Source organism: Oncorhynchus masou, chromosome 7 (assembly GCF_036934945.1).
Source record: "Oncorhynchus masou masou isolate Uvic2021 chromosome 7, UVic_Omas_1.1, whole genome shotgun sequence".
In the NCBI taxonomy this organism is placed as follows: Eukaryota; Metazoa; Chordata; class Actinopteri; order Salmoniformes; family Salmonidae; genus Oncorhynchus; species Oncorhynchus masou.
Window position 1 is genome coordinate 9,025,914 of NC_088218.1, and position 12,748 is coordinate 9,038,661.

The 12,748-nt window shown below is 50.3% G+C and overlaps 1 protein-coding gene across 1 annotated transcript in view; it reads left to right on the forward strand.

Moving 5' to 3' along the window:
* trak2 (trafficking protein, kinesin binding 2) overlaps window positions 1–12,748 on the forward strand; it is a 56,490-nt gene that overhangs the window by 1,564 nt on the left and 42,178 nt on the right. The window contains 2 exon segments of the mRNA XM_064970078.1: window positions 4,610–4,843; window positions 7,352–7,534. Of these exon segments, the coding sequence (XP_064826150.1) occupies window positions 4,789–4,843; window positions 7,352–7,534 (238 nt within the window). The 5' untranslated portion in view covers window positions 4,610–4,788.

The window sequence follows — 12,748 nt, forward strand, 5'->3', positions numbered from 1 at the left end:
CTTTGACCTGTCTGCCCTTATAGACAGTCTCCAGCATGCTGCTTTGACCTGTCAAGCCCTTGTAGACAGTCTCCACCATGCTGCTTTGACCTGGCAAGCCCTTGTAGACAGTCTCCACCGTGCTGCTTTGACCTGGCAAGCCCTTGTAGACAGTCTCCACCATGCTGCTTTGACCTGTCAAGCCCTTGTAGACAGTCTCCACCATGCTGCTTTGACCTGTCAAGCCCTTGTAGACAGTCTCCACCATGCTGCTTTGACCTGTCAAGCCCTTGTAGACAGTCTCCACCGTGCTGCTTTGACCTGTCAAGCCCTTGTAGACAGTCTCCACCGTGCTGCTTTGACCTGTCAAGCCCTTGTAGACAGTCTCCACCATGCTGCTTTGACCTGTCAAGCCCTTGGGAAAGTCTCCAGAAATGCCTCATGACCTTTCCACCATGCAGCTTTGACCTGTCAAGCCCTTGTAGACAGTCTCCACCATGCTGCTTTGACCTGTCAAGCCCTTGTAGACAGTCTCCACCATGCTGCTTTGACCTGGCAAGCCCTTGTAGACAGTCTCCACCATGCTTTGACTGAATGACAGTCTCCAGATCAAGCCCTTGTAGACAGTCTCCACCATGCTGCTTTGACCTGGCAAGCCCTTGTAGACAGTCTCCACCATGCTGCAGTTTGACCTGTCAAGCCCTTGTAGACAGTCTCCACCATGCTGCTTTGACCTGGCAAGCCCTTGTAGACAGTCTCCACCATGCTGCTTTGACCTGTCAAGCCCTTGTAGACAGTCTCCACCATGCTGCTTTGACCTGTCAAGCCCTTGTAGACAGTCTCCACCATGCTGCTTTGACCTGGCAAGCCCTTGTAGACAGTCTCCACCATGCTGCTTTGACCTGTCAAGCCCTTGTAGACGGTCTCCACCATGCTGCTTTGACCTGGCAAGCCCTTGTAGACAGTCTCCAATGTGCTGCTTTGACCTGGCAAGCCCTTGTAGACAGTCTCCACCATGCTGCTTTGACCTGTCAATCCCTTGTAGACGGTCTCCACCATGCTGCTTTGACCTGGCAAGCCCTTGTAGACAGTCTCCAATGTGCTGCTTTGACCTGTCAAGCCCTTGTAGATCAGCGGTAGGGAATGACAGGACATGAGGAAGGGAAGCCATTGGGAAAGCCATCTCTTGGGAAATGCCTCTCATGACCTTTCACCTTATCAGAGAAGGGGGGGCGTGGCTACGCTCTGATTCTCTGCGCCTCTCCCCGACGTGTTTACTTGTTCACTGTCCCTCAGTTGTTAAAGGTATTGATTTCTTTGTGGTAACATGAGGTAGATGGGCTAGAATGAGATCACAGCTTGAAGAGAAGGATATAGGCTAGACAAGGCTAGAGAATCTTCCTGCAGTCAGGGGGAAGGAACGAAATAAAGAAATATAAACCCATGCCTCAGTTAGCTACCTTGTCTCTTGTGTGTAGAGTAGACCAGTGACAGCACGTGGTGCAGTGTACTGTCAACTCCAATTTGGTTTGCCTTGCCCAAGGATGGATATGTCACTGAAACAAGGCCTGCTGCACTACTGTGATGGATGGATCTGATGCGAAGTCCAATTCAAAAGGTTGCATTAAACACACTTGGTGGGGCTGCTTCATCTCAAAGCAGGACTTCTGGCTCTTATTTATTGGGAAACGGAAGCAAAAGGCCAAAACGGGAGGGACTTACAGTACCCGTACCTGACTTTGTCCAATAAGAAATGCATGTTTTTAGTTTTCCATTGAAAAATGTTTTGATACAGTGTGCACTAATGAATACGACCCTGGTTGGTGTATGGAACATCTAGGCTATTTTGCTTCTAGTCATATGTAGTTGACTCGTATGCACATTCCCTATGACTATCGCCCCTGATATTGGAAATAGAGTGAAAACGAGAAGGAATGGAAAGATGAATGTCACTGTGATGATTCCCCTGAGGATGTGAGTGTACACTGCAGCAGTGGTAGTTTGGGGGTTCCTGAGGCTGACAGTTATCTTATGTAAGGAGTCTGAGCTGCTATTTAGCTGAGGTATACAATCTCCTCTCTCTCTCTCTCTCTCGTGTGTGTGTTTTCACATGCAGAGGGATACTCAGTCTCTCTTTCACATGCAGAGATGTTATATCTTAGAAGGCACTGCACTAGCCCTGACCCAGGATGAAGGTCTGGGACACGCTCGCACACCACAACACACTCAGACAGAGACTCCTACTCTATTTTCACCTTGAAATGTTGTAGACGGCACTAGCTCTACACTAGCCTGCCTGACCCGGGACCAACACACCACACATGTACGACACACACTGGTCACTCGGTGCCTTAGCTCTGCCTCCAACTCCATAACACAGTCAGAAGCCTTTGCCTTTAAGACTGTGTTTGGCTTCTCGTGGGAAGCCGCCCCTTTAAGAACTCACATCCTGTCTTGTGTCATCCCTTTAACATTGGAAGGCATCTCAGTGTCAAACAACAGGAAGGGGCTTCCCCCCCACCCCCTTCTCTAATGCTATGTGGCACATTTCTGTCTGCAGCTTGCCTGTCCTATAATAGGACTGTGATTGGCATTTTAGCTGCTGGAGGAGGCTAGGAGTGGTCTCTATAGACATGTGTTTTCACTAGAGCCTGGAGGAGGCTAGGAGTGGTCTCTATAGACATGTGTTTTCACTAGAGCCTGGAGGAGGCTAGGAGTGGTCTCTATAGACAAGTGTTTTCACTAGAGCCTGGAGGAGGCTAGGAGTGGTCTCTATAGACAAGTGTTTTCACTAGAGCCTGGAGGAGGCTAGGAGTGGTCTCTATAGACAAGTGTTTTCACTAGAGCCTGGAGGAGGCTAGGAGTGGTCTCTATAGACAAGTGTTTTCACTAGAGCCTGGAGGAGGCTAGGAGTGGTCTCTATAGACAAGTGTTTTCACTAGAGCCTGGAGGAGGCCAGGAGTGGTCTCTATAGACAAGTGTTTTCACTAGAGCCTGGAGGAGGCTAGGAGTGGTCTCTATAGACAAGTGTTTTCACTAGAGCCTGGAGGAGGCTAGGAGTGGTCTCTATAGACGAGTGTTTTCACTAGAGCCTGGAGGAGGCTAGGAGTGGTCTCTATAGACGAGTGTTTTCACTAGAGCCTGGAGGAGGCTAGGAGTGGTCTCTATAGACGAGTGTTTTCACTAGAGCCTGGAGGAGGCTAGGAGTGGTCTCTATAGACGAGTGTTTTCAGCAGGGCTCTAGCTGCTAGGTTAGTATGACTCACTCAGACACTAAATGGTTAAGACCTCCAACAGCAGAATCAGCTGGAGGAATGTTTCTGTCCTAAGTGTTCAAATGTCAGAGAGGGAGTGAGATGGAGAAATGACAAGGAAGGATAGAAGGGGGGGCTAGAGGAGGAGAAGCTACAGCTCAATTTGTTTGTGGGTGAAACAGAACATTTTTACAATAGCCTAGATTTTTGCCGTCTATGTTCTTATTGGACATGCTAACACACACTGAGTGGACAAAACATTAAGAACACCTCTTTCATTGACAGACTGACCAGGTGAATCCAGGTGAAAGCTATATGATCCCTTATTGATGTCACCTGTTAAATCTACTACAATCAGTGTAAAATATTTAAGTGCCTTTTAATAGGGTATGGTAGTAGGTGCCAGGTGCACTGATTTGTGTCAAGAACTGCAATTCTGGCTGGGTTTTTCACGCTCAACAGTTTAAAAAAACATGTATTTCGCCAATTCCTCCTTTGGCCGGCTTTCCTTCCAGTTCTCTGCTGCCAATGACTGGAACGAATTGCAAAAATCACTGAAGCTGGAGACTCATGTCTCCCTTACTTACTTTAAGCACCAGCTGTCAGGGCAGCTCACAGATCACTGTACCTGTAAATAGCCCATCTGTAAATAGCCCATCCAAATACCTCATCCCCATACTGTATTTATTTATTTGCTCCTTTGCACCCCAGTATTTCTACTTGCACATTCATCTTCTGCAAATCTATCACTCCAGTGTTTAATTGCTAAATTGTAATTATTTCACCACTATGTCCTATTCATTGCCTTACCTCATTTGCACACCCTGTATATAGTCTTTTCTATTGTGTTATTGACTGTTTATTTCATGTGTAACTGTTGTTTGTGTCGCTCTGCTTTATCTTGGCCAGGTCTCAGTTGTAAATGAGAACTTGTTCTGAGGGCAGAAGGAGGTGCAACTCAATATTAGGAAGGTGTTCCTAATCTTTGGTATACGCAGTGGAGCCTATTCAAGTGTGTGTGTGTGTGTGTGTGTGTGTGTGTGTGTGGGGGGGGGGTGGGGTGTTTTGTACTCGGTGTATTGCCTACCTACGAGTAGTACCTCCTGTTTCACTCTGTTCTAAAACCTTTCTCCCTACTGAACACTTCTCTGGTCTGTTTCACTCTGTTCTAAAACCTTTCTCCCTACTGAACACTTCTCTGGTCTGTTTCACTCTGTTCTAAAACCTTTCTCCCTACTGAACACTTCTCTGGTCTGTTTCACTCTGTTCTAAAACGTTTCTCCCTACTGAACACTCTGCTGGTCTGTTTCACTCTGTTCCAAAACGTTTCTCCCTACTGAACACTCTGCTGGTCTGCTTCTTTTGTTTCTGCTAAGGGTTAGGGTTCAGAGGCCAGTAGTGGAGACTGTGTGTGTTTGACACCACTGTCCTCCAGGCTCCTGGACGCCTGCCCGCCTCAGGAGGGGCAGGATGTGATGTCACAGCGGCGCTCCCTTCTTCCTGTCCGGCGGTGTGTGTGAGAGAGGTGGAGGCTCCACCCAGACGAACAGGAGAGATGTTTGAGGTGAAACCCCGTGGCGTGGAGAAGAAGGGCGGAAGCACAGAGACTGGTGAGTGAAGAGGAAGGGGGAGAAAGTGGAGGAGAGGGGTAAACAGGAGGAGAGGGGTAAACAGGAGGAGAGGGGTAAACAGGAGGAGAGGGGTAAACAGGAGGAGAGGGGTAAACAGGAGGAGAGGGGTAAACAGGAGGAGAGGGGTAAACAGGAGGAGAGGGGTAAACAGGAGGAGAGGGGGCAGTAGATACTGAGGAGAGGGGTAAACAGGAGGAGAGGGGTAAACAGGAGGAGAGGGGTAAACAGGAGGAGAGGGGTAAACAGGAGGAGAGGGGGCAGTAGATACTGAGGAGAGAGGTAAACAGGAGGAGAGGGGGCAGTAGATACTGAGGAGAGGGGTAAACAGGAGGAGAGGGGTAAACAGGAGGAGAGGGGTAAACAGGAGGAGAGGGGTAAACAGGAGGAGAGGGGTAAACAGGAGGAGAGGGGTAAACAGGAGGAGAGGGGGCAGTAGATACTGAGGAGAGAGGTAAACAGGAGGAGAGGGGGCAGTAGATACTGAGGAGAGAGGTAAACACGTACAGAGGGCAGTAGATACTGAGGAGAGAGGTAAACAGGAGGAGAGGGGGCAGTAGATACTGAGGAGAGAGGTAAACAGGAGCAGAGGGGGCAGTAGATACTGAGGAGAGAGGTAAACAGGTACAGAGGGGGCAGTAGATACTGAGGAGAGAGGTAAACAGGAGGAGAGGGGGCAGTAGATACTGAGGAGAGGTAAACAGGTAAGACAGGATACTGAGGAGAGGGGTAAACAGAGGGGGGCAGTAGATACTGAGGAGAGAGGTAAACAGGAGGAGAGGGGGCAGTAGATACTGAGGAGAGAGGTAAACAGGTACAGAGGGGGCAGTAGATACTGAGGAGAGAGGTAAACAGGAGGAGAGGGGGCAGTAGATACTGAGGAGAGAGGTAAACAGGAGGAGAGGGGGCAGTAGATACTGAGGAGAGAGGTAAACAGGAGGAGAGGGGGCAGTAGATACTGAGGAGAGAAACAGGAGGAGAGGGGTAAACAGGTAGCAGAGGGGGGGGAGTAGATACTGAGGAGAGAGGTAAACAGGAGGAGAGGGGGCAGTAGATACTGAGGAGAGAGGTAAACAGGAGGAGGGGTAGGGGGCAGTAGATACTGAGGAGAGAGGTAAACAGGAGGAGAGGGGTACAGAGGGGGCAGTAGATACTGAGGAGAGAGGTAAACAGGAGCAGAGGGGGCAGTAGATACTGAGGAGAGAGGTAAACAGGAGGAGAGGGGGCAGTAGATACTGAGGAGAGAGGTAAACAGGAGGAGAGGGGGCAGTAGATACTGAGGAGAGAGGTAAACAGGTACAGAGGGGGCAGTAGATACTGAGGAGAGAGGTAAACAGGTAGCAGAGGGGGCAGTAGATACTGAGGAGAGAGGTAAACAGGTACAGAGGGGGCAGTAGATACTGAGGAGAGAGGTAAACAGGAGGAGAGGGGGCAGTAGATACTGAGGAGAGAGGTAAACAGGTACAGAGGGGGCAGTAGATACTGAGGAGAGAGGTAAACAGGAGGAGAGGGGGCAGTAGATACTGAGGAGAGAGGTAAACGGGAGGAGAGGGGGCAGTAGATACTGAGGAGAGAGGTAAACAGGAGGAGAGGGGGCAGTAGATACTGAGAGAGGGGTAAACAGGAGCAGAGGGGGCAGTAGATACTGAGGAGAGGGGTAAACAGGAGCAGAGGGGCAGTAGATACTGAGGAGAGGGTAAACAGGAGCAGAGGGGGCAGTAGATACTGAGGAGAGAGGTAAACAGGGGCAGTAGATACTGAGGAGAAAGGAGACGAGAAAGGAGAGGAGAGAGGGCAGGAGACTGCAGGACAGGAGAAGGGAGCCTTGCGTGCCTGACTGAGGAAAAACTGCAACCACACACCCTTCAAGGCCTGTTTGATGATGGTGTGTGTGCTATGTGTGTGTGTTTTCCTGTCTGTGTACGCAGTTGTGAGGACTCAAGTCTCCTGCTATAGTTAGCCCAGCCCACTAAACCACATAACCACTGAACCGGAAGACATTGTGTTAAGCACCGCCAGAGCCACAGGAACACACACACATTCATGATTCACACACACACTCCCTGCCACACACACACACACACACACACACACACACACACACACACACACACACACACACACACACACACACACACACACACACACACACACACACACACATTCATGATTCACACACACACTCCCTGCCATACACACACATTCATGACACACACACACACACTCATCCCTACTCTCAACCCAGCACTCAGTCTTCGCTCAGACGGATGGTGTCTAAGGCAGCGTTACTGAAATCAGCTCCAGCAATGAGTTGGTTTCATCTATAGGGGGCGACGTGTAGATTCACTGTAATAGTTACTGTAATAGTATGGCGCCCCCCGATGATCATCACGAGTACTGCACCCACTATTTTGATCATACTATTTTGTTGTATGAATGATGGCAATATTTGGTTCTCTCTTTGAATGCTTAACCCCCCCTCTTCCCCAGATGACACCAGTAGCAGCAGTAAGCAGTGTGGTGGTGGGGGGTCGATGGGCTCCCAGGGGTCAGAGTCTCTGTACCTGTATGACAGCCAGGACTGGGCGATCTCTCCCATCTGCTCCCCTGAAGAGGAGCCCTGCCCCACCGCCATCTCCCCCATGCTGGCCGAGGAGACCTTCAGATACATGAGTGAGTCACCGTCGTGTGTGTCCGTGTGTGTCCGTGTGTGGTTGTTAAGGCTGGGAGGTATACGTACAACAGGTTATTTGGAAATACCCACGGGATGGTTTTCATATACCGTCAATACCGTTGAAACTATTTATTTGAAGTTTTACAATTCATTTTAATATGTTGTAGCAAATGTACGTAAATACCTGCAGTCAATTGTTGCAATACGTTAGGAGATAAAGAACATTCCGTTCTTCATTTTGCCTGTCACGTTATTTAAAATGATGACGCTTACCGTAGTTCCCCAGAACAGCAGCCAGTCCAGTGTTGGTTGTAAAGAACACAACGAGACAAAGGGGTTGGTTGTAAAGAGCACAACGAGACAAAGGGGTTGGTTGTAAAGAGCACAACGAGACAAAGGGGTTGGTTGTAAAGAGCACAACGAGACAAAGGGGTTGGTTGTAAAGAGCACAATGAGACAAAGGGGTTGGTTGTAAAGAACACAATGAGACAAAGGGGTTGGTTGTAAAGAGCACAATGAGACAAAGGGGCTGGTTGTAAAGAGCACAATGAGACAAAGGGGTTGGTTGTAAAGAACACAATGAGACAAAGGGGTTGGTTGTAAAGAGCACAACGAGACAAAGGGGTTGGTTGTAAAGAGCACAACGAGACAAAGGGGTTGGTTGTAAAGAACACAACGAGACAAAGGGGTTGGTTGTAAAGAGCACAACGAGACAAAGGGGTGGTTGTAAAGAGCACAACGAGACAAAGGGGCTGGTTGTAAAGAGCACAATGAGACAAAGGGGCTGGTTGTAAAGAGCACAATGAGACAAAGGGGTTGGTTGTAAAGAACACAATGAGACAAAGGGGTTGGTTGTAAAGAGCACAACGAGACAAAGGGGTTGGTTGTAAAGAGCACAACGAGACAAAGGGGTTGGTTGTAAAGAGCACAACGAGACAAAGGGGCTGGTTGTAAAGAGCACAATGAGACAAAAGGGGCTGGTTGTAAAGAGCACAATGAGACAAAGGGGTTGGTTGTAAAGAGCACAACGAGACAAAGGGGCTGGTTGTAAAGAGCACAATGAGACAAAGGGGTTGGTTGTAAAGAGCACAACGAGACAAAGGGGTTGGTTGTAAAGAGCACAACGAGACAAAGGGGTTGGTTGTAAAGAGCACAACGAGACAAAGCTGGTGAGTCCATAGTGTTGTGCGATGCTCATGAGGTGATGGAAGTTAGTTGTATGCAATTCACTACTAAATGTTTGCCATCAGATATCTTGTAACTGTCTAAGATGTGCTTTGACTCTCCAGCTGGGTATTTGGTTACTTGTTAGTTAGCTGAGTGTCTGAATGTGTCTGAAGGAGACTGGCGTGTTTGAGAAGTCAGAGCTCCAGAGAAGGGATCCGTACAGATGCCACTTTATTTCCCCACTAGTGTTTTTTTCCCCCCTCTGCTCCATGTACACAGGCTGCTCTGCTCCATGTACACAGGCTGCTCTCCCCTCTGCTCCATGTACACAGGCTGCTCTCCCTTCTCCCCTCTGCTCCATGTACACAGGCTGCTCTCCCTCCTCTGCTCCATGTACACAGGCTGCTCTCCCCTCTGCTCCATGTACACAGGCTGCTCTCCCCTCTGCTCCATGTACACAGGCTGCTCTCCCTTCCCCCTCTGCTCCATGTACACAGGCTGCTCTCCCCCTCTGCTCCATGTACACAGGCTGCTCTCCCTTCTCCCCTCTGCTCCATGTACACAGGCTGCTCTCCCCCTCTGCTCCATGTACACAGGCTGCTCTCCCCTCTGCTCCATGTACACAGGCTGCTCTCCCTTCTGCTCCATGTACCTCCATGTACACAGGCTGCTCTCCCTTCTGTCCCCTCTCTGCTCCATGTACACAGGCTGCTCTCCCCTCCCATGTACTGCTCCATGTACACAGGCTCTGCTCTCCCCTCTGCTCCATGTACACAGGCTGCTCTCCCCTCTGCTCCATGTACACAGGCTGCTCTCCCTCTGCTCCATGTACACAGGCTGCTCTCCCCCTGCTCCATGTACACAGGCTGCTCTCCCTTCTGCTCCATGTACACAGGCTGCTCTCCCCTCTGCTCCATGTACACAGGCTGCTCTCCCTTCTGCTCCATGTACCTCCATGTATCTACCTGCCACCCCAATGTCCACCTTCTGGTTACTAGTCTACCTGCCACCCCAATGTCCACCTTCTGGTTACTAGTCTAACGCTCTAACCACTAGTCTACCTGCCACCCCAATGTCCACCTTCTGGTTACTAGTCTCACCACTAGTCTACCTGCCACCCCAATGTCCACCTTCTGGTTACTAGTCTACCTGCCACCCCAATGTCCACCTTCTGGTTACTAGTCTAACGCTCTAACCACTAGTCTACCTGCCACCCCAATGTCCACCTTCTGGTTACTAGTCTAACGCTCTAACCACTAGTCTACCTGCCACCCCAATGTCCACCTTCTGGTTACTAGTCTACCTGCCACCCCAATGTCCACCTTCTGGTTACTAGTCCAACGCTAACCACTAGTCTACCTGCCACCCCAATGTCCACCTTCTGGTTACTAGTCTACCTGCCACCCCAATGTCCACCTTCTGGTTACTAGTCTAACGCTCTAACCACTAGTCTACCTGCCACCCCAATGTCCACCTTCTGGTTAACCACTGTCTACCTGCCACCCCAATGTCCACCTTCTGGTTACTAGTCCAACGCTCTAACCACTAGTCTACCTGCCACCCCAATGTCCACCTTCTGGTTACTAGTCTACCTGCCACCCCAATGTCCACCTTCTGGTTACTAGTCTCACCACTAGTCTACCTGCCACCCCAATGTCCACCTTCTGGTTACTAGTCCAATGCTCTAACCACTCGTCTACCTGCCACCCCAATGTCCACCTTCTGGTTACTAGTCCAACGCTCTAACCACTCGTCTACCTGCCACCCCAATGTCCACCTTCTGGTTACTAGTCCAACGCTCTAACCACTAGTCTACCTGCCACCCCAGTGTCCACCTTCTGGTTACTAGTCTACCTGCTACCCCAATGTCCACCTTCTGGTTACTAGTCCAACGCTCTAACCACTAGTCTACCCTGCCGCCCCAATGTCCACCTTCTGGTTACTAGTCTACCTGCCACCCCAATGTCCACCTTCTGGTTACTAGTCTAACCACTAGTCTACCTGCCACCCCAATGTCCACCTTCTGGTTACTAGTCTAACCACTAGTCTACCTGCCACCCCAATGTCCACCTTCTGGTTACTAGTCTACCTGCCGCCCCAATGTCCACCTTCTGGTTACTAGTCCAACGCTCTAACCACTAGTCTACCTGCCGCCCCAATGTCCACCTTCTGGTTACTAGTCTACCTGCCACCCCAATGTCCACCTTCTGGTTACTAGTCCAACCACTAGGCTACCCTGCCACCCCAATGTCCACCTTCTGGTTACTAGTCCAACCACTAGTCTATCTGCCACCCCAATGTCCACCTTCTGGTTACTAGTCCAACCACGAGTCTACCTGCCACCCCAATGTCCACCTTCTGGTTACTAGTCTACCTGCCACCCCAATGTCCACCTTCTGGTTACTAGTCTAACCACTAGTCTACCTGCCACCCCAATGTCCACCTTCTGGTTACTAGTCTACCTGCCACCCCAATGTCCACCTTCTGGTTACTAGTCCAACCACGAGTCTACCTGCCACCCCAATGTCCACCTTCTGGTTACTAGTCTACCTGCCACCCCAATGTCCACCTTCTGGTTACTAGTCTACCTGCCACCCCAATGTCCACCTTCTGGTTACTAGTCCAACCACGAGTCTACCTGCCACCCCAATGTCCACCTTCTGGTTACTAGTCTACCTGCCACCCCAATGTCCACCTTCTGGTTACTAGTCCAACCACGAGTCTACCTGCCACCCCAATGTCCACCTTCTGGTTACTAGTCTACCTGCCACCCCAATGTCCACCTTCTGGTTACTAGTCCAACCACGAGTCTACCTGCCACCCCAATGTCCACCTTCTAGTTACTAGTCCAACCACTAGGCTACCCTGCCACCCCAATGTCCACCTTCTAGTTACTAGTCCAACCACGAGTCTACCTGCCACCCCAATGTCCACCTTCTAGTTACTAGTCCAACCACTAGGCTACCCTGCCACCCCAATGTCCACCTCCTGGTTACTAGTCTACCTGCCGCCCCAATGTCCACCTTCTGGTTACTAGTCTACCTGCCGCCCCAATGTCCACTCACACCGAAAATGGCTATTAGCTGTACTTCTATAACTTTACGAACTGAATTTGTCTTTGCATTTGGTTTGTGTTCTATGCTGGTAATACTGTAAAACCTGGGGTGGCAGAAGAACGGTATGAACATTGAGATACCGCCCAAGTCTAGTGGTTGAATGTTATTAACATAGGAGAAAGAATGGGAATCCTGTGTGACTTTCTTGTTACAGGGAAGAGGTGGAATCAGTGTTTTGTATCCGTGGTAAAAGTACCTTGCACTCATCACTTCCTGTTGTGTATTCATTGGTGGGACTGGCAAAGCAGTGTTCTATGATCTGGTGTGACTGACGGGGCAGTGATGGTGATGGTGGGACTGACAGGGCAGTGATTGGGGGACTGACAGGGCAGTGATGGTGTTGATGGGGGGACTGACAGGGCAGTGATGGTGTTGATGGTGGACTGACAGGGCAGTGATGGTGTTGATGGTGTGACTGACAGGGCAGTGATGGTGTTGATGGTGGGACTGACAGGGCAGTGATGGTGGGACTGACAGGGCAGTGATGGTGGGACTGACAGGGCAGTGATGGTGGGACTGACAGGGCAGTGATGGTGGGACTGACAGGGCAGTGATGGTGGGACTGACAGGGCAGTGATGGTGGGACTGACAGGGCAGTGATGGTGGGACTGACAGGGCAGTGATGGTGGGACTGACAGGGCAGTGATGGTGGGACTGACAGGGCAGTGTCATGTGGTGATCCAGTGTGACTGACAGGGCAGTGTCATGTGGTGATCCAGTGGGACTGACAGGGCAGTGATGGTGGGACTGACAGGGCAGTGTCATGTGGTGATCCAGTGTGACTGACAGGGCAGTGTCATGTGGTGATCCAGTGTGACTGACAGGGCAGTGATGGTGTGACTGACAGGGCAGTGATGGTGTGACTGCTGACAACAGTTCATGAGTGCATCCACACACAGGGACAGAGTCTGCTGATCCAGTGTGACTGAC